The 24922-nt window shown below is 35.9% G+C and overlaps 1 protein-coding gene across 1 annotated transcript; it reads left to right on the top strand.

The window, feature by feature from the left end:
• The first annotated feature begins 8235 nt into the window (after positions 1-8235).
• On the top strand, positions 8236-8712 carry LOC107844434. Its single transcript, XM_016688849.2, has 2 exons — positions 8236-8402; positions 8517-8712. The coding sequence occupies exons 1-2, from the start codon at positions 8236-8238 to the stop codon at positions 8710-8712; spliced, it is 363 nt and encodes a 120-aa protein (XP_016544335.2).
• Positions 8713-24922: the final 16210 nt, after the last annotated feature.

The raw sequence follows: 24922 nt of genomic DNA on the forward strand, positions 1-24922 counted from the left end.
CTTATGGATAGGGGAGTTTTCTATAACCGACAACCCCACGTGAGCTACGTGGAATACCAACATTTGAAACCCTCGTTGGTGGGAGCGTCATACTCTTTGCCAGGGAGTATGACCTTAAAACTGCAATAAGCACAATCAGGCTCTCTGGCCAATAAAATCATCATCAAATAACCCTACGGTGGCACATAGGTTTGGGAAAATACCAAATTTCCCTTTTGGTGCTAAGTACTACTCCCCGACAAGCTCAGAATGCATTAGGAAATCCACCAAAACATCACAAGGGTCTATCATAAAGACCAAATTAAATCTCTTTTTAATTTATCAAATCATATCAATTTGTGGATTCCTAACTCAACACATTTTAGCTCAAAACATTTTAATCTTTCTCAACATCAACAAGGTATCAATGCATTGAATCATAATCGACTCAACATTTGGACAAGGATATAAAGACTCAATACATAATATTGTCAACAATTTAACTCATCAAAATCATCCAGAAAATACCAAGACTCATTGCAACTTCAATATCAACATTGCTCAATTTGCCATCTAACTCTCATTTAAAGGTACTTGAGACATCAACCCATAGTAGGGATATAGAATTTCCAATATCAATTATAAATTCATAATAAGGAAATAGTGGAATGATAGCATAAATCAAGGCTTAACAAATTAAATCATCATACTCTCATAATCAAATATTTTTTGGACATAATTCCATCTCAACATCATACATATATCGGATGACATAATCCCATAGCTCATGGACAATAATATAAGATATAAAACCATATTTCCAATTCATGGTAAAACATATAAAATCTCATGTCAATGTAATTCAACAAAAATACTGGGCATAAGATCAAAAGGATAATCTTGTTCAAAGCTCCACATACCTAAAAATGGAAGATGAATATAAACTTCTGACTCTGAAACTTTATTCACGAAAATAAAGGGTGTTTCTCGAAGCCCTTAACATGATCAACTCGAATCCCAAATCAATTTGAATTTCTATGGTTCAATCAAGAGATATAGAAGGATGAAATTTGGAGTAGTAGGGTTGGGGTTTGAGCCTTAGGAAATTTTGGAGAAAAATGAGCTATTGAATGCTCTTAATGGACTTAAATCCATGGTTTATCCGAATGAATTGGAGTGAGAATGACCAAAACACCCTTAAAAATCAAATAATGTCAAATCTGTCCTTTGGTGGACTATTTTGATAGGCTGAAGTAGATCGACTATAACTTTTATTTTGATGGCCAAATTGGATGAAACCAATTTCATTGGAAATAGGACTTTTAGAGCTTTCTATTGATATACAGTATCTCACCCAGATCATTATGTACAAGGAGTTATGATCATTTGAAGTTGATCCTAAAATTCGCCTGGCCTCAATATTTTTTTCCTGCACATTTACTGTTCACCACTATTCATGATCAGATCGAAATGATTATAACTCATCGCTCGAGTGTCCTTTTTGGATGATCCACATATCATTGGAAAGATTATTTGATGCTCTACGTGATGACGAGTCACATATCTAGAAATTCCACACAAAAAAATAATTAATCATGATAAATAATAGAATTCAACACATTTTCGTCCGAGATCTTAACGGAAAATTTTTTTGGGGCATCACACTGTCCTTCATTAAATCATGTTAGCAGACCTACTAGAGTTAGATATGGTTTACTTTGATCTTATTCTTGGTATGGATTAGATCCATTCCTGTTATGCATCCATAAATTGTTGCACTCGAGTGGTGAAGTTTCAGTTTTCAGATGAGCTAGTCTTTGAGTGGGAAGGAAATTCAGTGTCTCCCAAAAGTTATATCATATCATATCTTAAAGCCTAAAATTTAATTTCCAAAGGGTGAATCTATTATCTAGTTTGATTCAAAGACACTAAGTCTGAGACTCTAATAGTTTAGTCAGTCAGTGTAGTCAATGAGTTTACTGATGTCTTTCCTAAAGATTTGCCAGGGGTACCTTCTAATAGAGAAATAGAATTTGGTATTGACCTTCTTCCAGATACTTAACCTATCTCTATTCCTCCTTATCATATGGCTCCATCCGAGCTTAAAAAGTTAAAAAAGTAGCTTAAAGATCTCTTAGATAAATATTTTATAAGGCCTAGTGTTTCTCTATGGGGCGCTCCCATCCTATTCGTGTGAAAGAAAGATGGTTATTTACAAATGTGCATTGACTCTCGTCTGCTGAATAAAGTCACAATCAAAAATAAATATCCTTTTTCTAGAATTGATGACTTATTTTATCAGCTCCAAGGTGGATGTTACTTCTCCAATATAGACCTTAGATCCGACTGCCATTAGCTTAGAGTAAGAGAGTGTGATATTTTAAATATAGCTTTCAGAACTCGTTATGATCATTTTGAGTTTCTAGTCATGTCCTTCGGGCTAACAAATGCCCCAGCAGCTTTCATAGATATGATGAATAGAGTGTTCAAACAGTATTAGGACATGTTTGTCATAGACTTTATAGATGATTTCTTGTCTACTCTCGTAGTGAGGATGATCATGCAAACCACCTTAAAATTGTATTGCAAACTCTTAGAGATCACTAGTTGTTCACTAAATTCAGTAAATATGAATTTTAGCTATGGTCAGTAGCTTTCCTTGGTTATATTATTTCTAGTGAGGGAGTTAGAGTTGATTCTCAAAAGACAGAAGTATTAAGAAACTGGCCTAGACCTATTTCTCCATCAAACATTAGGAGTTTCTTGGGTTTAGCTAGCTATTATAGATATTTTGTTGAGGGTTTCTCATCTATTGCATCTCCCATGTCTAGATTGATCCAGAAAAAAAGTTAAGTTTTAGTGGTCAGATTCAAATGAGAAGAGTTTTTAGGAGTTGAAGTTGACTCAACTCACCTCAGCCCCAGTTTTAGCATTACCTAATGGTACAAATAGTTTTGTTGTGTATTGTGATGCCTCTAGAATTGGGTTGGGTTGTGTTCTGATACAGAGAGGTAAGGTTATAGCCTACGCCTAGAAATAGCTTAAGCTTCATGAAAAAAAATTATCCTACTCATGATCTTGAGTTAGCTGTTGTTATGTTTGCTTTTAAAATCGGGAGACATTATCTTTATGGGGTGCATGTTGATGTGCTCATAGACTGCAAAAGCTTGCAGTATGTGTTTACTCAGAGGGAGCTAAATCTTTGTCAGAGAAAGTGGTTAGAATTATTGAAGGATTATGATATGAGTGTGTTATATTATTTGGGAAAGGCCAATATAGTGGCAGATGCCTTTAGTAGATTGTCCATGGGTAGTGTTTCTCATGTGGAGAATGATAGGAAGGAGTTTGTTCGAAAAGTTCATCGGTTAGCTAGGTTGGGTGTGAGATTGGTTGATTCAGCGGAAGGGAATATTTGGGTTTAGAGAAGTTCTGAATCTTCTCTAGTTTCGAAAGTGAAGGAAAAACAAGATGAGGATTCTAGTTTGGTCAAACTAAAGGAGTCAGTTAGAGCCTAGAAGGTAGAGGTTTTCTCTCAAGGAAGAGATGGTGTGTTAAGGTACTAGAATAGATTGTGTGTGCAATGTGTTGATGATTTGAGGCAATGGATTATGGAAAAAGTGCGTGGTGTACGTTATTCTATTTATCTAGGTGCTAACAAGATGTGCCGTGACTTTTGGGAAATTTATTGGTGGAGTGGTATGAAGAAAGATATAGAAAAATTTGTAGCCAAGTGTGCAACTTATCAATAGGTTAAGGTAGAGCATCAAAGACCTGGTGGCGTTTTGCAGGAGTTTATTATCCCTACTTGGAAGTGGGAAGAGGTGAATATGGACTTTGTGATTGGATTACCCCATTTGCATTGTCAATATGATTTGATTTGGGTGATAGTAGATAGATTGACTAAGTCAGTGCATTTCTTACCAGTTTATGCGTCCTACACAGTTGAAGATTATGCTAAGTTGTATATCAGAGAGTTAGTTAGGTTGCATGGATTTCCTTTGTCCATCATCTCTGATAGGGTTACTCAGTTTACCTCTCAGTTCTGGAAAGACTTTCAAAAGGGTCTTGATACCCAAGTTCATCTTAGTTCAGCTTTTCATCCACAGGCAGATGGTCAGGAAAAAACGACCATTCATACTCTAGAGGATATATTGAGGGCTTGTGTTCTTGATTTCAAAGATAGTTGGGATGAGCACTTCCCGTTGATTGAGTTCGCTTATAATAACAGTTACCATGCTAGTATTCAGATGGCCCCATTTGAAGCTCTTTATGGGTGAAGATGTAGATCGCTAATTGGTTGGTGCGAAGTTGTTGAGGCCACTTTGATTGGGCCAGACATGGTGTTTGAGGCTATGGAGAAATATTAAAAGCAGCTCAGAGTCGTCAGAAAGCTTATGTAAACGTAAGAAGAAGAGATCTTGAGTTTGAGGTTGATGACCTTGTGTATTTCAAAGTTTCACCAATGAAAGGGGTAAAGAGATTTGGTAAAAAGGGAAAGCTTAGTCCCAAATATGTAGGCCCCTTCTAGATTTTGAGTTATGTTGGGAAGGTGGCGTATGAGCTTGAGGTACCCGTAGATTTATCCTTAGTTCATCTAGTATTCCATGTGTCCTTGTTGAAGAAACATGGACGATTCAGTCGTTGTGGTTCCTCTAGAAAGTACAGATATTCAGAATAGCCTTTTATACGAAGAATTTCCAGTAGAGATTCTTGATCATCAGATCCGTAGACTAAGGAACAAAGAAGTTCCCTTGGTCAAAGTTTTGTGGCAAAATCAGTCCGTTGAGGGTGCTACTTGGGAAGCAGAAGCAGACATGCATACCAAGTATCCTCATCTCTTCTCCATGAATTCAGATTCAGCCGAAGGTAGTAGTCTTCCTTCATTCACTTCTTTTCCAGTCTCAGATTTAGCCATATAGGTATTTTCATGTAAATTTATGCACTCATAGATCAGTTCAGTATTTCAGTATGTTTTTGATTTAGTCATACAGTTATTTCAGTTGTGCATGATAGCTTAAAGCCTCAAATTCCTCAGTATTTTCACCTTAACTAGCCACATTCAAGGACGAATGTTCTCAAGGGGGAGATATTGTATACCCCATGCTTTTTCTAGCTTAATTTTGCTCCTCGAATGTCAAGGGTTATCTTAAAAAATGAATAACCTATGTTATGTATATAATTTTCCATCTTTAGACCCTTTATTGTGTATAAAATTTGCTCAGCTTTCCATCGACACCAATTTTGCCTAAATTCGGTACTCGGTTGAAAAGTTATGGCACTTTTAGTGTTGACAGTGTCTCAAATTAACAGTCACCGCGTCGCGGTGAAGTCCAGAATGACAATTGTCAATTTCCAGCAGACCTCTATGATAAGCTCACATCGTAGTGAAGTCTATTTTCCTATTTTTCAAATTCCAGTAGCTCAACGCGATGGTAACGCATCGCGATGATGGCCTAAATGGCATTTTAGTAGCATACCGCGCCAGCTCCGCATTGCACTGAACTTTCAGTTCCCAGTTGCCCTATTTCTAGAGAGTCACCACGATAATGGAGCGTCGCGGTGGCATGCCAATTTGGAATTTTCCAGTTCCGACGAAAATTTAAAAAAGGGCTATTTTGTCAATTCCTAAGCCCCCAATTCATCCAAAACAAGAAATTAAACCTATTCCAAGCACGTTATGCTTATTTTCATCTATTCTCTCCCAAAGAAAAATCCTAGAGATCAAAACTTAAGCTCCAAGAAATCAAATTTCCTCCATTGTTTCTCCAAGAAAACCCAAAATTGAGGATTCCCAAATCAAGATAATCAAGAGTTCATCGTCAGAAGCACAAATAGATATTCAAGTTCAAGCTTTCTTAGAAATTTCATCAATTAAGGTATGTGGGGTTTATGAACAAGGATTCTCTTTCATCCTTGTCCCCAAAACCAAGTCTTTATTTCAAATTTATATGATTTTGAATGATTATACATGAGTTTTAAATTAGGCTTCATACCCATTATTGCTAATTGCAAGATTATGAGATTTCAAGTGATTTAGAAGTTGAATTGCATCATAATTTTCATATTTTCATGACTATTGCAGTAGATTTTAGATTTTGAGATGAATTATCATTGTTTTCATTACCAAGCATGATTATTATGATGTTTTGACATGAGATTGATGCATGGGTTATTATCCCTAGATTGAATATTATTATTTCAATAAAGATTATGCTTTAAGCATCAGATCATTAGTTTATTTTTTGATTTTTAGTAAAGATTTGATCTTTTGATCCTCAGATAAGATGTGGAATCCACTTTATAGATTTATTATAGATTACGAAAATCATATTAGCTTAACTTACAGATTGAATAAGATAAATTCATAATTGGTTTCGTAATAACCCTTATGCTAGGTTTTAAAGTGGATTTCAACAGAATGAGCATACAAATTAAAATGGAGTAGTATTTAGCACCAAGCTGAAAGTGTGGGATTAGCGTGCCCTATCTTCCATATAACTATGTATCCAACATAGGTACAGACTATCAGATTATTCTCATTTTTATATGGATGATAGGTATAGATGTGATCACTTAGATTAGGTTATACTCCTTGGAAAGAGTATGACACCTCTCCCCATCGTGAGGTTTTCCCCTTAGGGGAACTAGACATTGGACTCCAAGTTAACTCATATAGTTTTTGTCGGTTAGAAGAACCTCCTTTGCAGAATAGTTTTTAAGAGAATTCCCTACTAGTAAAGAAAAGCTTATAGAAAACTAAGCGTAAAGATTCACAACTTTATTCAGATTACGCTTTACAGAAAGATATTAGCTGCAGACTTTAGCTTTTAGATTTAAAATATAAAAGTGAGTCCTTTCTACACTGAGAGAACATAATTTACAGATAGATCACTAGTACAACTTTTAGACCTAAATGGTATGACTCACTAGATTTATAAAGTATGATTTACTACTCATGAATTATGATTTTCATCTTTCAGATGTTCCAGCTTAGGTGAGTCATTTACTTTTAGTATGCATTCTTTTGCAAGTTGATATAAATATTGAGATAATGATTTACTTATGCATTCACCCACATATACTCAGTACATCCTCAAAGTACTGATTCACATATATGTCTATGTGCTACATTGTCTCATAATGTAGGTTCAGGTACTCAGTTCCAGCAGCATGTGTAATTTCGGGCATCTCCATCTACCTTCCGACATATGGTGAGTCCTCATAGTTTAGGGACTTAGTTATTTAGATTTTCATCTTATCCGTTTAGATGATTCAGTATTCTCAGACAGTTCGAGTCAATTGGGGGTTTGTCCCAAGTGACTCTTTAGCATTAGTAGTAGAGTTTGTCAAACTGATAGATTTGATTTATATCTTCAGTATTGATTTATCATATCTTTGAAATTAGTATTTTTAGATATTCTTAGTTAACTTAGACAATTTTCCACATTTAGTGTGATTTTATATCTATATTCTCTTATTTTGAGATCCAGACTTAGAAAATGGTAGACAAGGTTAGCTTAAGGCTACTGTAGTCTTGAGCACCGTGTGATGCCTTGAGACTAGGTTTTGGGGCGTTACAAAGGTGCTGATGGGATTGCGCACAGATCTATTTTTGAAGCTGAATCTAAACAAATGTTACAAAATTGTCATTCATCTCCTTATGAGGGCCATCATGGGGGTGAGCAAACAATGATAAAAGTGTCACAGTCAGGCTTTTTTTTACCAACATTATTCAAAGATACAGTCTCTTTTATGAAGGGATATGACCAATGTCAAAGGTTGGGCATAATATCACAGTGCCATGAGATGACCCTAAATAATATTCTAGAGGTTGAGCTATTCGATATTTGGGGTATAGATTTTATGGGGCCATTTCCTCTATTTTGTGGCAATTTGTACATCCTAGTGGCTATTAATTACGTGTCTAAATGGGTTGAACTTGCTTCCCTCCCTACAAATGATATGAGAGTAGTTATGAAGTTTGTCAAGAAGCATATTTTCTCTTGCTTTGGCATACCTAGAGCCATTATTAGTGATGGAGGTACGCACTTTGTGAACACTTAGTTTAAAAATTTGTTGGATAAGTATGGTGTTAGGCATGAAGTGGCCAGAACGTATCACCCGCATACTAGTGGCCAAGTGAAGGTGTCTAATCAAAAGATTAAGCAGATTCTACAGAAGATGTTAAATGGACATCATAAGGGTTAGTTAGAGAAGCTAAATGATGCACTATGGGCGTATAGGACAGCCTACAAGATGCCCATTGAAACCTCTCCTTATCGGTTGGTTTATGGAAAGGCTTTTCACTTGCCTGTGGAGCTTGAGAATCAAGCTTATTGGGTTGTAATGAAGTTGAATCTTGATATGAAATCTGTTGGAGAGAAGAGGTTGTTCCAACTGGACGAGCTTGATGAGTCTCGCTTGTATTCCTATGAGAATGTTAGATTATATAAATAAAGGACCAAAATATGGCATGATAAGCATATCGTGACTCAAACTTTTGAGCCGGGACAACTTGTGCTATTATTCAATGCTAGGTTAAAGTTGCTTCCAGGTAAGGTAAGGTCCAAGTGGTCAGGGCCATTTGAAGTTGTAAGAATGAATCCACATGGAGCTATTGAACTTTGGACCAAGGATAAGAGTGAAAAATTCAAGAATGGACAGAGAGTGAAGTATTATTGGGCAGATCATGGGGATCAACACAATACATCCATCACCTTTGCAGATGAATAAAGTTTAGTTTGGTCGTGCCATGACGTTATCTAAGGTACTTCGTGGGAGGCAACCCATGAATATAATGTAATAGTGTAGTTTTTCTCTTAGTTGTTAAAATAAAAAAATATAGAAAAGAAAGAAAAACTACAAAAAGATGTGTCATGCCACGACCAAACCTAAGGCACTGAGTGGGAGGCAACCCACTTTTTCTTACATTATTTTGTTATTTTGTTGAGTATGCAGGAATGGGAAACTCAGTAGTATGAGGGAGAATGAGAAGTAAGTGGGACATTGTCAAAATAAAAGCTTTGGGTAAGTAAAATATGCACTACGGAGAGGTATAAGTGAAAAAGAAAAGGGGGAACACAATACCCCCCTTCCTCCTAAAAAAATGCTAACATCCTTGACCAAAAATTGCAAATTCCAGTAGCTCTATGCGATGGGCCGCGTCATGGGGCACACTCCCATGAAATACATATTGTATCACGAGGCCTACTTCTATGAAATACATAGTACATTGTGATGCCCACTCCTATGAAGTACATAGAGCATCGCGAGTCCCACTCTAGTGCACTATGACCCGCGTCGTGAGGCCCATACTCAAATTGTGTAAGAACCCAAAACCCAGTACCCTCACTCCTCCTTCCCTTTAAATACTCTATTATTTTCCCACTTTCCCTTTCCCATAGGAACCCTAGCCTCGCTGCCTTCCCATTCCCTAAGCTAAATTCTCTCTTCTATTTTGTAGTATTTTCAAGCAAACATCAAGAAGCTTTTCACTTATCTTCTTCAAGACAACTAAGGTAAGTTCTCATATTCGTATTCATTTGCTTTATTTGAGTGCAAGAAATAAATTAATTTTAGGCATAATTGAAGTATATCGTTGGTTTGCTTGCTACTTAGTTAGATATTTTGAGTTCATAAAGGATGTTTGGGCTATAAAATTTTTATGATGCTACCAGTGCTCTACTTGTTCCATTATTGTGGATATAGATTTATGCCATGCGTTGTAAGTAGAATATTGAACTTGTGAGTAGCTTACATGATTGAAAAATGTGTAGTGAAGGTATGGGTTGATTAGTGGAACTTAACATAGCATGTGGGTTTCACGTTGTTTACAAGGTAAGTCTAAGTACCTTAGGATTGTAAGTTGCACTACCATGAGAGCAACTAAGTGTGGGGTGGTTTGTAAATCTCCACACACTTAGTAATTGCTACAAAATTGTGATGCGTGCCATTTACCTTGAGTTTATGCTTGAAATTGTGCATGCAATTGTGTAAAAGTGTTAAATTAGGAATATATATGAGTACATGTGGTGTGGTGCTGTTGAAGCAATAAAATATGTACACCTAAAGTTTTTCTATGAAGTACTGTGAATTATCAATGCTATAAGAATGAATTACAATTTGAATTGATGATTGCTTGATATTCGAGGAGTTGTACTTACGCAAAATTTATATAGAATAGGGGAAGTCTGATTACCCTATATCTCATACTTATGCACCTATGCTACCAACTAAGTGTGGGGTGTCTTCAACACTTTCTGACACTTAGTGTTTTCTAGTTCAAATAGGTGCATTGTTTGATGCATTTGTTGAATATTGTGATTAACAGGTGATATGTATAGTTGTCAGCAGAGGGGTTGATAACACTCAACTTACACGTCAATTTAGTGCAAGGAAATCGTCGTCAATATATTTATCCAATTTTGGAGTCCGGGTCAAATCCACGAGGAACAATGTGAGTGGCAATTAAACTAATTTAAAACTATAAATATAAGTTGAATTCAAACAAATGATACAAAAAGATAAAATGAGGTTTTTTGATGATTGACCAAAAGTTATTAACACTTCAATTCACCTTAGAAATCAAAGCTTAAACTGCAATATTTCAAATCAATGATATAGAGAAGCTAGAGTTGTGATCACTATGATTATTAACCGCTTATTGAATGATAGTTGTAGTACTGTATTCTCATGACTTGTCGGAAACACCAAATTATCAGTTTCTACAGTCCATCTAAGGGTTTCTCAACCTACCTAGATGTTGAACTTCCTAATTCTCTCAAACTTAGGAAATCATACTATTCATACTGATTTTATCTCAAGTTGATCAATTTTGTTACAACATTAATCACTAGATGGGAGCTTAACCTTCCCAAATCCTTGTTGATAATTCACTACATTTAGTTTATTTCTCAGTTCGACCAAATCAACATAAGGCGGGATTTATCATTTACAACCAATAAATAACAATCATAACAAAGGAATTATCAAGATGTACCCACAATCACTCAAACCCTAGCCAACTATTAAATCCATGGAGGAATAATTATAGATTCTGCAACCTTAGTTGTTGGTTTTAGTTCCATATGAGAAAGAAAGAGATAGCAACAATTGTAATCACCATTCAAAGTAATTAAACTTACAAAAGATGAAGTCTAAAGTTGATTCTTTTCTAAGTTCAAGAGAAAATTTCCACAACCAAATCAAAGAGTTGAAAATTAAATTCTATGTTTTGAGAGCCAAAAAGAAAAGTAAACTCCCCTCCAATAAGTTCAAGATGTTTATAACCTTATATACTTAGAAAACCCTAACATATGCTTTAAATACTTCATCCTAATTATGGAAAAAAATCATAGATCATAATATTTTCTCGGACAGGCGATGACGTGTGTGATGGCTTATTAGGAGTCTAACGACTTATCAGGAGTGTCATCAGCTCCTTTTCACTTTTGACAATCTCTGCCTTAGGTTAATGATGAGAAGTGACAGCTTATCAGACATGTGGCGACTTATCAGAATTTTCGTCGCTTCTTCACTTCAAATTCCATTCCCTGCCTAAGCCTAACAACTAGCCTAGCGGCTTATCACACTTCTAACGGCCTTCACAGATGTCGTCACTAATTCCAGCTGAAGTCCATTCTCTGTCTAAGCCTGAGGGCAACTCTGATAGCTTATCACAAGGCTGACAACTTATCAGAAAAGTCGTCAGATATACTTCCTTCTCTACTTGCTTAGAAATAAACTCTTTTACTCCAATTATTGCTAATTCTCTTGCATCTCTACTTTTACTGCAATATAAAAGAGAAAACAATCAAAAACGGCAAAAGTTGCTTAAGACTTTGCAATTATTCTCAGTTAAAAGCCTCAAATGTTTTATCATCTACTCACACATCAACACACTCAACTTAAAACAATTGCTTGTCCTCAAGCAACTAAAACACAACCAAGAGGATACAGAGTACATTCGACGATCAACCATTCATATTATCTCAAAACATCTTCACCATCTCCAAGCTCAATTAATTTAAAAACAACAACTGTGCATATTGTTAAAGAACAACAATGCGACACACAGGAACAAAGATATGGCATCAATTCAGCAACAGCAACCATGCATGTACTAAGATTACACTATCCAAACAAGTTAGCAACTAACAACGTAACCAGTGTGCCTTCACTACAAAGAAGTCCTACTCCACTTATATCAGACATCACATATGTAACCATGGGGACAATGAAAAGACGCTCACTCTATGAAAGAAGTTCCAATCAATGTATGCGAAACACCATTGGCTTGACCTTATTTTCATTACCATGGTTTTCAGACAGGTCAGCTAGAATCACTATAGGTCTTCTCTTTGGCTTGTAATGTAGGCTAGGGGATGGTATGATACTCAATGATAGTTAAAGTGACTAAGCCTCCTTGACACTACACTAGCTTCTGGGGTCTCACTTATTAACCTTTTTCTATTCTTCTCTTTTCTTGATCACACATATTCAGGATGGGTGCGGTCTTTTCTACAATCACTTTTTTTTCACAACTTTTATTTTCTTGTTCTTTTCCACCAAACCCAACTTTTTATTCTTTTCTTTTATTTTACCTTTCTTCATACTCATTTTATATAACACACCCCTATGATAGGCACCCTCAACTTAGGCCATTTGCCTAAGTCAAGGTGCACAGTGTCCAAGGAGGACCAAGGTCAAAAAAGGTTCATTATGATATAAATGAGATAGTGATAGGCATTACAAAAAAGAATAGGCATTCAGGCTAAAAATTAGGATGAAGGGATATTATTCACACATAGAGGTCATTTAGGCTAAAAGTGGACTAATATCAACAAACGACCTATGATCCTTTCCTAACCACTATCTTATGACCAAGGAAAGACCAACTGGGCAATTTTTGGATTTAACACATAGCTGGAACTAGGTAGTATCTCACACACACATGGCACAAAGGTACATCACAAGCTACTACCCATTCATTCATGCAATTGTTTAGCAATGGTTATCATGTCACTAGTACTAATGCCATAACAAAATGCAGAGTAGTCACACATAAATGCATATCACACTGTTATAAAATAGAGCATTGGAGAGGTATTTATCATTCCCAAAAGTCAACAAAAATATGTCAACTACCGTAGATACTTATTTTTCTCCCAGTTAACCATAACACATCACAAAACAAAAAAAATATGCCTAAATATACCGGCTATACTAGGAACAATACTCCAGGGAAAAGAGGCACGACAACAAAATCCCCAAGAGGACATCAACACCCATAAGTAGCCCTACCCTCAACTTAAAATCATGTAATGTCCCCACTGTATCAAACCAAAAAAAGAGAGTTAGAAACATACTTGTGGCACCATGGGTGCGAAGATCTGATGAAAATCACATAATACGAATACAAACAACAAAATACCTTGGGTTGCCTCCTAAGCAATGCGTGATTTAATGTCACGGCACGACTATGTTATATTGACTACTCAAAATTCATAAAGATACCTTAAAAGTGATTCATCCTTTATCCCTCTACTTAGATGCTTTGAATCATTTTCCCATCTTTTGATCTTTACATCTTTTAAGTGCGTTGGCCAAATATGAGGACATAATAAAGAAAGTTCTATCACACCACTTCAAAGACTTGAATCGCTTGCCCAATTTTGTGTCAAAATTTAGTGTGGGGTCATTTGGCATCAGTGAGAATCTTAACAAGACAGTAAATAGACATCGATCTTTAAGCTTCTTGGCCTTCAAGATTGGGGTTGTATTATACCCTTTTGGAAAGACAAACTCCAAAATGTAGGAATTTTCCTCCTCATTTTCAAAATTCATCATTTACTTGGGTGATTCAAATATCATCACATCCACCAAGCATCATGTTGAAAAGTTATTCGAGTGAGGTCTTCCCCTAATTTCAGAGTTGCATCCTTCTTGACCTCTTCACCCCGAATTAGGCTAGAGTCTTTATAAGAGATTGGCTTGGTTTATTCTTTTGCCTCTAGCACCATTTCCTTAATCTTGGCATCATCTCTCATGGTTGGTTTGGTTGGTAGGGAAATCATCTAGGGTTGCTCATCATCAAGCTCAACATCAATATAGGGTTCTTCCTCCTCATCTTCACACTATTCCATTATTTTAAATGATTCCACAAATAAGATATCATCTAAACATAATATAGAAGAATAATTTGAATGATTAACCTCTATATCCATCTCCTCATAAATGATTGGATTCATGTCTTGATGTATATCACATATGATATCATACGTTTCTTTTTGGAGATCCAACAATAGTTGAAACATAGCTTCAATGCAAATCTTTCTGGTACTTCATTCATTATTTTGTTATCCATAAGACCTATCAAACTCATAAGAAGGACTGGAATTTGGGTTAGCGCAACAGGGGAAGAGGGCATTTGGCCAATCACTCCAATGTCCATCTTGACCACCACATAAAGAACAATCATAGTTCTGGTTGGACGGAGATGGTGCACACATCTCTCTCCGAGGAGTATATATACTATCTTCTCAAAAGTGAGGTCTATCACAATATGGACATAGATCATCAAGATAAGATTTTCAACCACCAAGCTTATATTCATTCCACGATGCCATAGTAATAAGTAAACTAAAATAAAAATCTACCTAACACAAGAAATAAAAGAAAACTAAAATCAAATATTTACAAGTTTGAATTAAAGCAAGTAGGCTACAATTCCAAACCAACTCAATACACCAAATTGTTCTTTTACAACGGCTCTATTTTTGATAATGCTTAACTTTCATGTCAATTTATTACAAGACGGTCGTCATCAATAAATTTACCCAACTTTGGAGTTGGGGTCAAATCCACGAGGAACAATATGAGTGGAGATCAAACTAATTTGAAACTATAGCTATAAGTTGAATTCAAACAAAATGATGCAAAAAGATAAAATGGTGGTTTTTGATGATTGAACAAAAGTTATTAACACTTTAATTCGCCTTAGAACTCAAAGCTTAAACAATAATATTTCAAATCAATGATATAGAGAAACTAGAGTTGTGATCACTATGATTATTAACCCCTCATTGAATGATAGTTGTAGTATTGGATTCTCATGACTTGTGGGAAACACCAAATTATCAGTTTTGAAAGTCCATCTAAGTGTATCTCAACCTACCTAGATGTTGAACTCCCAAATTCTCTCAAACTTAGGAAATCATTCTATTCATACTGATTTTATCTCAAGTTGATCAATCTTGTTACAACATTAATCATTAGATGAGAGCTTAACCTTCCCAAATCCTTATTGATAATTCGCTACCTTTACTTTATTTTTGAGTTCGAGCAAATCAGCTTAAGGTGGGATTTATTATTTGCAACCAATAAATAAAAATCATAACAAAGGAATTATCAAGATGTCCCCACAATCACTCAAACCCTAGCCAACTATTAAATCCATGGAGGAATAATCATAGATCCTACAACCCTAGTTGTGGGTTTTAGTTCCACATGAGAAATAAAGAGATATCAAAAATTATATTCATCATTCAAAGTAGTTAAACTTACAAAAGATGAAGTCTGAAGTTGATTCTCTTCTAAGTTCAAGAGAAAATTTCCACAACCAAATCAAAGAGCTGAAAATTGAATTCTAAGTTTTGAGAGCCAAAAAGAAAAGTAAACTCCCCTCCAATAAGTTCAAGATGTTTATTACCTTATATACTTAGAAAACCCTAACATATGCTTTAAATACTTCATCCTAATTGTGGAAACAAAATCATATATCACAGTATTTTCTCGGACAGGCGACGACGTGTGTGATGGATTATCAGGAGTCTGATGACTTATCAGGATTATCGTCAGCTCCTCTTCACCTTTGACAATCTCTACCTTAGGTTGACAATGAGACGTGATTGATTATCAAACATGTGATGACTTATCAGAATTATCATCACTTCTTCACTTTAAATTCCATTCCCTGCCTAAGCCTAATGATGATCTTGACGGCTTATGATACTTCTGATAACCTATCACAGATGTCATCACTGATTCCAACTGAATTATATTCTTTGTCTAAGCCTGACGGCAACTCCGATAGCTTATCACAAGGTTGACGACTTATTAGACAAGTCATCAGCTATACTTCCTTCTCTACTTACTCAGAAATCAACTCTTTCAGTCCCATTATTACTAATTCTCTTGCATCTCAACTTTTATTATAATATCAAAGAGAAAACAATCAAAAATAAAAAAAATTACTTAAGACTTTTCAATTATTCTCAGTTAAAAGCCTCAAATATGTTAGCATCTGCTCGCACATCAGGGTTAAGACCTTACCTAGACCTTCTGAGCCAGCACACAAAAAGAATAAGTAAACTGGTAATGTTCCTCGACCTCTGACTGTCCCACACAGAAAAGCTAGGAGGTATGACACTAAATGGGTTGTAGAGGCTGTAAAGAAGTGGTATGCAAAGTACAATGAGTCTAAGTATTCTGCAGACTAATTCATTGATTGAGTAGCTTGTTGAGAGAGTTCTCTAGCATAGTGCACTGCATAGAGAAGCTACACATAAACGTCTTATTTGTGTAGCCCCATGAATGAAACTTGAGCCTTATTAGGGAGCTGTAAGCAAATTGGGACCCACGAAAGTGGGACTTAGAAGTTAAGATATGTTGCCAGGTGGTAACTTTTATTGCTCATTCTTTGAATGTCCTTCTAGGTACACCTGATGTAGATACTGAGCCTTTGAAGCAGATGAATATCGAACCACCTTATGTAGAAATCCACCATATATTATGAGGGAACTAATCTACGGCCAGGTGGATACATAAAAAAAGACAATGATATTCACCTTAAATCCCCCTTCAGTCAGATGAAAAGAGAGGCTCGCATATGGGCAAAGATTATCTACACTTGTGTCTTTCATGGACACACATGACTGAGGTGACATGTGATAGAGTTTGTCTTATATATACCTTAATGCATGATGATATTGATGTGAATGTAGGTGTTATTATCTTTTTGGATATAAATAAGATGAGGTTCCATACGATGCGAATGTATAGTTTTCGTGGTTTACTGATGCTATTTTTGAGGGATCTTAGTATAGAGGAGGAGTACCTCAGTTATAGACTGCTAGTGGAAACTCATCCAGTAGATATATCCCATACTAAGGGGGTCACTGGGATTCATGGTCCAACATGGACTATGCCCGAGTATCAGTCTCAAAATGATGAGATCACAACCTAGATATATGGGTTACAGCTGCTATAATTGAGGATTGGGGGATGCAAAAAGACAAAATAGGATATTAGAGCTATTGATATTGATTATCCTCTTGGATTTAATGCTAAGAACATGCTTTGGATTGGGCTAGACTTTATATATCCGGTAGACAATGATGTGCCCACTAACGAGGAGCATCGGCTGTGTGATTCAGATTTGGAGTTAGATGAAGAGGATGACGCTGATGACCCAGGCTTGGGAGCTGAGACCTATGGTCTAGAGTATAATGATGACATGGAAGAGATATGACCAGGAGTTTCTACCCACCTTACACTTGGTTTATTTTGCAAGCTCTGGGATAATGCTTCATTTTAAGTGTGCGGTGGTGGTATCTCATTTGTTGTACTCTTAGTGTTTTATTTTATTGGATATTTTTATTCTACTGGATGTTTTTCTTTTTGTGTACTGGATTCATTCATTCTAACTATTTAGAACCATACAGTCTATAATAGTTAGAATTGATGAGATTTACTTAGTGGTAGTTTGCTTATTAGTTGTGTTGCTTAATAGTTACTTTTTTTAGAATAGGAGTAAAATTTTTTTTTTCCATCAAGGAAATTCTTAATAAGTTGTAGTAGTTAGGTTCCCTCCCCTATGATGGATGGATGACTACCGTCTTAAGGGAGTTAGTCATAGAAAATTGAGAAGTGATAAGAACCGAATCACAACTTTAAGGAGAAATACTTTGTGTTGGGCCATGTGGTTGATTGACTTGGAACATACATGTTTTGAAATGTAATCATGTCATAAAGTAAAAAGGGAGCTAGTTTAGTCACTTAATATCAATAGGTGTAATTTTTGATTTGTTGGCTTAAATTTGAATTTGACAAGTGCGAGATCGGAAACCAATAGGGAGCCGACTTGAATCTAGCATGCACCGAGAGTGAGAGAGGTGTTTAGTTATTCTACATTAATAGTTATGTCTATAAGTTTCTCGGTGTGTTTATGACATGAAATAAATAATGTTGAGTTTAGAAAATGATGTAGGCATTTTTGTTGATAGCCGAATTTTTAGACCTTGTTTACCTACCCTTGTGCATGTCCCTAGTTAGCCCTGTTGAGCGTATAGCTTAATTTATTTGGTAGCCTCTTAAGTATCCTATTCTCGTTTTTCTCTTTAACTATAATTTGATCTAAACAAACTCCTAAGATCTTTAGTTGAAATTATTAGAGTTAACGAGTATAAATTTAAATAAGGATTATGGTGAAATTAAATCCCTTAAGAGACTGTTATTGATATAGGAAGTTGATATCTGTGGTGGTTGAGAGTATGAACTAAAGAGAAAGAAAAGAAGAAAATGTGTTGAAAAAAAAAGGTGAATAGATGACACTCCCACCATAGTGTGTAATAATTTTAAAAAGATAGGGCTAAAGTAAGAGAAGAAGGGAAGGTTGTGAAGAAGGAATTTGGTTGTCAATCTGATGATTTAAATGTTTATTTGATGTACTAAAGAACTTAGGGATATTAGCCACTATTTACCCAAATAGTTCCTACTCGTTCCCTAGCCTACACTACAACCTTGGAAGACCTAGTTGACCCTTCATCTCAACATTCGACTATTAATGGAATAATACACTAAGGGAAAGCATATGGTTCATTGTCTATCTTGTATGAATCCCTTGTTGAGAGTGCGTGATTTATTTTTGATATTCCCATTCAATGTATATTGTAAGATTAGGAATAAATGTGGGAAACTTTCTTGTTGTGAGGGTGCATGTGGATGATAGTCAGGTGTCCTATAGTGTTCTTGATTGAGTTTTGATTGAGTTTTCCAGCAAATTGGAAGTTCACCTTTGAGGCAAGAATGTTTTTGAAAAGAATAATCCCATGTTTATAGAAGTGAAATGACATGTTTTGAAGAAAAAGTCATTGTTCGATTTTTGAGTGCCCAACACAAATATTTTGCCTAGGTTGTGATGTTAAGCTTAATTGAATATAGTTTTGCTTGAAGTTGTTCGAGGAAGAACAAGGTTTTAAGTGTGGGGTGGTGATCTTTGGCGTATTTATATGTCGAATCACCAATATTCACCTATAATAGGACTTGTTCTAGAGCTAAAATATGTTATTCTTATTTTATTTGGTATGTTTGCATGATTTAGATAATGGACATGATTAGTGATGCAGAGAGGATTCTTTATGGAATTGGAAAAAATTGGATGCATGTCGGGAAACGAGTGATGATTGATGCTTTGCGATTGATTTTATGAACTTGAGAAGAAGTGGACTGAGCTCAGAAAACATGCATTTGAAGTCAGAAGTAATTATAAAAGCAATGAGCTGAGGAGGAGTAAATTTCTTAAAAGAGGTAAATTCCAGTAGGGACTTGCGATAAGTCCGCAGCGTGAGCCCTATTCCCCTGGACCTATCCACACGGTGTGAGCCCTAATTCACTAGACTGGCCCATGTGGCACAAGACCAACTCCCCTTGACTGGCCCATACGGAGTGACCCCTACTCCTCTGGACTGTACCTCGCGACATGCAGGTGGCTCCCTACTAGGAAAAAATCATCCTATTATAAAAGGAACACTTAAACATAACTGAGACTACTTTGGAAACGTACAATAGAGGAAGAAACACTTCCAATACTTCTCTTAGTGTTTTTTTGAACTTCATCATTCCAAGATTACTTTTTAGTATGATTAATTATTTGTTTTTGATGTTTAATTCGAACGTGAGTGGCTAAACATCCTTATTCTGGGGTTGAGGCCGAAAACATGATTGCACTTTAATATTAGTTATCATAATTTATTGTTGAATTATCATATGGGATATTCTTAATCTCTTTTGCTTACTATTTTGATGATTGGCACCATTAAAATAAACCATATTCCTATGTGGTTTCAAGAGGAGAGTCATACGTTAGAACGAAGAGGTTAGACAAAAAGGTTCTTATTTATAAAATAAGGAATGTGAATTAGTGTCTAGGATAGTGATATACCTAGAAGCCTTGTTTGGTTCACTTGTAGGAAGATAGCTTAGTGCATCTAATTGGATTATTTCATCCTCGCTCAATGATGTAGTTGTAATGTCCAATTAGGTAGAAGATCAGAGGATCGAGATACCATGATCATATTTCATCTCCGCTCAATGATGTAGTTGTAATTTCCTATTAGGTATAAGATTAGAGGATCAAGAGACCATGATCATACTCTAAACCCTGCGAATCAATAACCCGATAATCAACTGAACTACAATAAGAATAGAGATTTGTAAGATTGTTAAAAGTGTCTCAACCCTGAAATTCTCACTATTATTGTTTACAACCCTGCTTACATTGCTATTTCACATTTTGCTATTTCTTTATTAATTATACTTTTACATGAAACTTCACAATCATCTTGATACTTTAAAACACTTAATACATTCTTGTGAAAAACTAAAGTTGGTTAATTGGTGGTTAGATAGTCCTCGTGGGTATGATATCTGACTATCTTAGTCACTATATCACTTGTACAATTGCATGCACTTGCATGTGAATTAGACCGCAACACCATCCAATTTACTGTACAAGCAAATCATTAAATAATGCTCAACGTAACTATACGGTTATGAAGAAAAAATTGTTGGCGGTGGTGTATGCTTTAGAAAAATCTTGTGCCTATTTGTTGTACATGAAAATGGTGGTGAACACGGATCATGCCACTCTTAAATACCTCACGCAGAATAAATAATCTAAACAACACTTTATTAGATGGATTTTACTTTAGCAAGAGTTTTATTTTGAGGTGAAGGATCGAAAGGGTTACGAAAATCAAGTGGCCAACCATCTTTCTCGCCTTGAAAATAATGATGAAAAGTAGTGTTATATTGAGATTGAATATACCTTTATCGATGAGCTAGTCATGTTAATCTCAGGAAATGGTGCACCATGGTATGCCAACTATCCTAACTATGTGGTAAGTGGTGTACTCCCCAAGAATCTTTGCTATCTTCAAAGAAAGCAGTTCTTGTTCAATGTAGAGAAGTATTTTTGGGATGAACCCTTCCTATTTCGAGACTACGCAGATGGCATGATTCGACATTATGTTATGGAAGTTGAAATGAAATACATTCTTGAAGCATGTCACTCCTCTCCTTTCGGTGTTCACCATGGGTGGATTCGGACCTCCGCCAAAGCTCTTAGATGTGGTTAGTATCGGCCCATCATTCATAGAGATTCCATAGAGTTGGTCAAAGTATGTCATCAAGGTGAAATTCAAGGTAACATTTCGAGAAGACATGAGATGCTCCTTAAACCCAATCTTGAGGTCTGACTTTTCGACATGTGGGGAATTGATTTTATGGGCCCTTTTGTGAGCTTTTTTGGTTATAAATATATATTGGTGGCGGTTGATTATGTATCCAAATGGGTCGAGGCCATATCTCTTCCGAACAACGAGAGAAAAATATTACTTTCTTCTTGAATAAATATATTTTTACTAGATTCGGAATGCCACAACCCATTATTTGTGATGAAGGCTCACATTTTTGCAATTGGGTTTTCGAGGCTCTTCTTGACAAATATGGGGTGAGGCATAAGGTTGATACTCCATATCACCCCCAAGAGAGTGGCCAAATTGAAGTGTCTAATCAGGAAATCAAAGCTATCCTTCAAAAAACCATAAATATTGGTCGAATTAACTGGGCGAAGCAACTTGATGATATGCTTTAGGCGTATAGGATAGCTTACGAAATCCCAATCGGTATGTCCCCCACCAATTGGTGTTTGGAAAGTCATATCACTTACCTATCGAACTCGAGCATAAGGCTTTGTAGGCATTGAAGAAGTTAAATATGAATTGGGAAGAAGCTTCCAAGTCTAGGGTCATTGAAATGGGGAGTTTACTATATCAAACGAATGAACTCAAATATTTTGGTTGTAAATAGTTAGAAACAAATACTAGGCTTGTGGTCCCTATGGCCTCTAACTCAGTAAGTTTCTCATTCTCAATCCTACTATCAAATTGTTGCGCATATAGAATTAGTAAGTTAGGTATCACAAATAGCCTCTCAGCATCCTTTGCTGAATTTCACTCATATCCTCCCAGTCTCAAAACGTCGCCTTACTAACCCTTACCTTGGACCCCAGTTTCAAGTAACTCCTCTGAGGCTCAAGTTGATTAGATGAAAGTTAACCATATTAAGTAGATAATATCGATATTCTTATTTCAGCAGTTATCCCCAAATCACAATTGCGATCTACTTCTCCTAATATCTACCTCCCTTTCAGGTTCATAGTGAATACATGATGTATCCTAATGTTTGAAACCGTTAAGAACTCAATAATCTCAAAGGAAACTATAATATGTGCAGCAACGACAAGCTAGAAGGATTGAGCACTTCCCCTACTTCGTTATTCAGCCAGGGTTCCCACAACCCTAGATAAGGATATTAGCCACTCATTATTTTGAAACGAACGATGAAATTTATGTTTGAAAGCATTAATCCAATATCAAAATAATCAATGAATAAAAACCAAAGTTTTAGTTTGAACAATCAACTAAAATAAATAATAAAATATGTTTTCAAGTGTAAGAATATGGCATCATATTTAACATTAAGTACAAAACATCAAAAGTGTATTTATAGTATATAAGGAAACCCTAAAAATTATATCCTGAGTGAAAAAGGAAAATTAAGGTCGGTGGCCACCTATGAGTTGTTGGTGGCACCAACAGACCATAAGTGGTCCTCAGTAGGTGCTCTGGCCTCAAACTTGGCTGAGAAACCCTCTGGACTTGTGTCATGACCCAAATCATAGCCTAATCGTGACGAGTATCTCATGTTCACCAAGGACTAGAGGCCACCCTCTTAGCCAAACCACAAGATCACATTAATCATAATAAACAGCAAAAAAGCTGCCAAAGCATAACAAGGCAGATAAGGTAAATCAAAGGAATCTAAGAGTCAATAACAAAAACCAATCCCACACATTCCCCCGACCATAGAAAAAAATCCAAAGTAGGATACTAAAGGAACTTAAGAAAACCAAATACATGATAGGCCTTTCAGAAGATGGAGGATCATCACTTCAAAGCAAGCCAACCGATGAATCGGATCACCTAATACTTATACAAAAAACCCCTAGTAACCTACATTATGAAACAATACAATATCTGAGTATAATTAGTGGGATAAGCGCTAACAAGTCACTCAGGGAAGGGATAAAATAGTGCCATGTAAAAATTCAATCAAAACCAAGTGTACGTGTTCATATACATATACGTGTGTGTGTATATATATATATATATATAAGATGGCATTATAGAGAAAAAGGGCTATGAACATGAGAGTTTAAAATTGATACGATGGACTGCATAACTTTATTCATCCTAAGGGCACCAACAGGCTATAAAGGTTCAACTCCCCCTGTTTATAGGTCCCAGTGCGTGTGAATATTCGAGGGTGATGAGGGAATCCATGACCCCAACATTCAAAAATATATATAACATGAACTACACATACGATCATAAAGACCCCCATACTAGCAAACGTGGTTTCCAGTATTGGTACCATTAGGACCTCCACCTTTACAATGAGCTACACAAAACCCTTTAAGCCAAAATAAAAATCATTTAGCTCATAAAACCATCCGTTAACCCAAGAGTTATGTATTAAGGTATTTACCATTGGTATCACCAAACTAAATTTATTATTCTTTCAAGCTAACCCATTTATGCCATTCGAACCATTTAGCCAAGTGACTCCTAATTTCAAATTTAAACCCAAACTATGGCAGCCAAGGTCTTTCAAAACCATTTTATGATCTATTAACCTTTCATACAATGCAACATTCAAAGGGTAAGTTGAATTCATGCATATATCCATGTTTCAAAACCAAATTATAAATGTCGGTTGAGGTTAAGACCAATTTATATCAAAAATCCATCCAATTGGGTAAATCCACAACCCCCATTCCATTCACCATACCTATACACCTAATTAGTTCTATAATTTACCAAATAACGCATATGTAATGAATTTAAACCATTGAAATCTAATTCAAGTAACAACCATTCAAAGCCCTCAACCCAATTTCAAACCCAAGATTTAAAATCACATGGATAGTAATTAAACATATATGATTTTATAAAAAAACCATATTAGGTTAGAGAAGCAAGACTTAAACACCAAATAAATTTAATGGAAACTCGGAGATTGAAGCTTGATTAATGAGTCCTTGAAAACCCTATCGTGTTCTTGATTGGGGATTTATAGAAGAGAGAGTTGTGTTTTAATGTGATAAACTGATGAAAATAGGCCCTCTTTGATGTTTTAAGGTTGTGGGTAATGAGTTACCAATGGAAAAAGATGAAAAGGCGCTTAATAAAACCTTGTAGGAAAACTATCACTAGTCACTATGTGTTAGTTAAAGACTTATGATAATTTGTCACCTTAACTCATCTCCTGAGGCCCTAAACCCTAACCATTCACTGTTATGGTCATGAGTCACATCCCACAACTAATGATGTCGAGTCGTACCCAGAGAAAAAACTTAGACCATCTCACTAAAGGTCACGAGTCCCTCATCACGACTCATGACCTTACCCTATGACTCATTTAGGACAAATCATGATAAGAATAGAAACACTGGAAAACTTTAATGTTCTGACTATGATATACAATATATGACTCATGAATACTGACTATAACTCATCACCTAAGTCGTAGTCTCGGCAAT

Source organism: Capsicum annuum, chromosome 10 (genome assembly GCF_002878395.1).
Source record: "Capsicum annuum cultivar UCD-10X-F1 chromosome 10, UCD10Xv1.1, whole genome shotgun sequence".
Taxonomy (NCBI): domain Eukaryota; kingdom Viridiplantae; phylum Streptophyta; class Magnoliopsida; order Solanales; family Solanaceae; genus Capsicum; species Capsicum annuum.

Excerpts from the sequence above, each read along its gene's own strand:
- LOC107844434 (XM_016688849.2), top strand. The coding sequence starts at position 8,236 with ATGCCCATTGAAACCTCTCCTTATCGGTTGGTTTATGGAAAGGCTTTT. Across the intron at positions 8,403-8,516 it reads GAGCTTGATGAGTCTCGCTT|GTTAAAGTTGCTTCCAGGTA; the intron begins GTATTCCTATGA and ends ATTCAATGCTAG.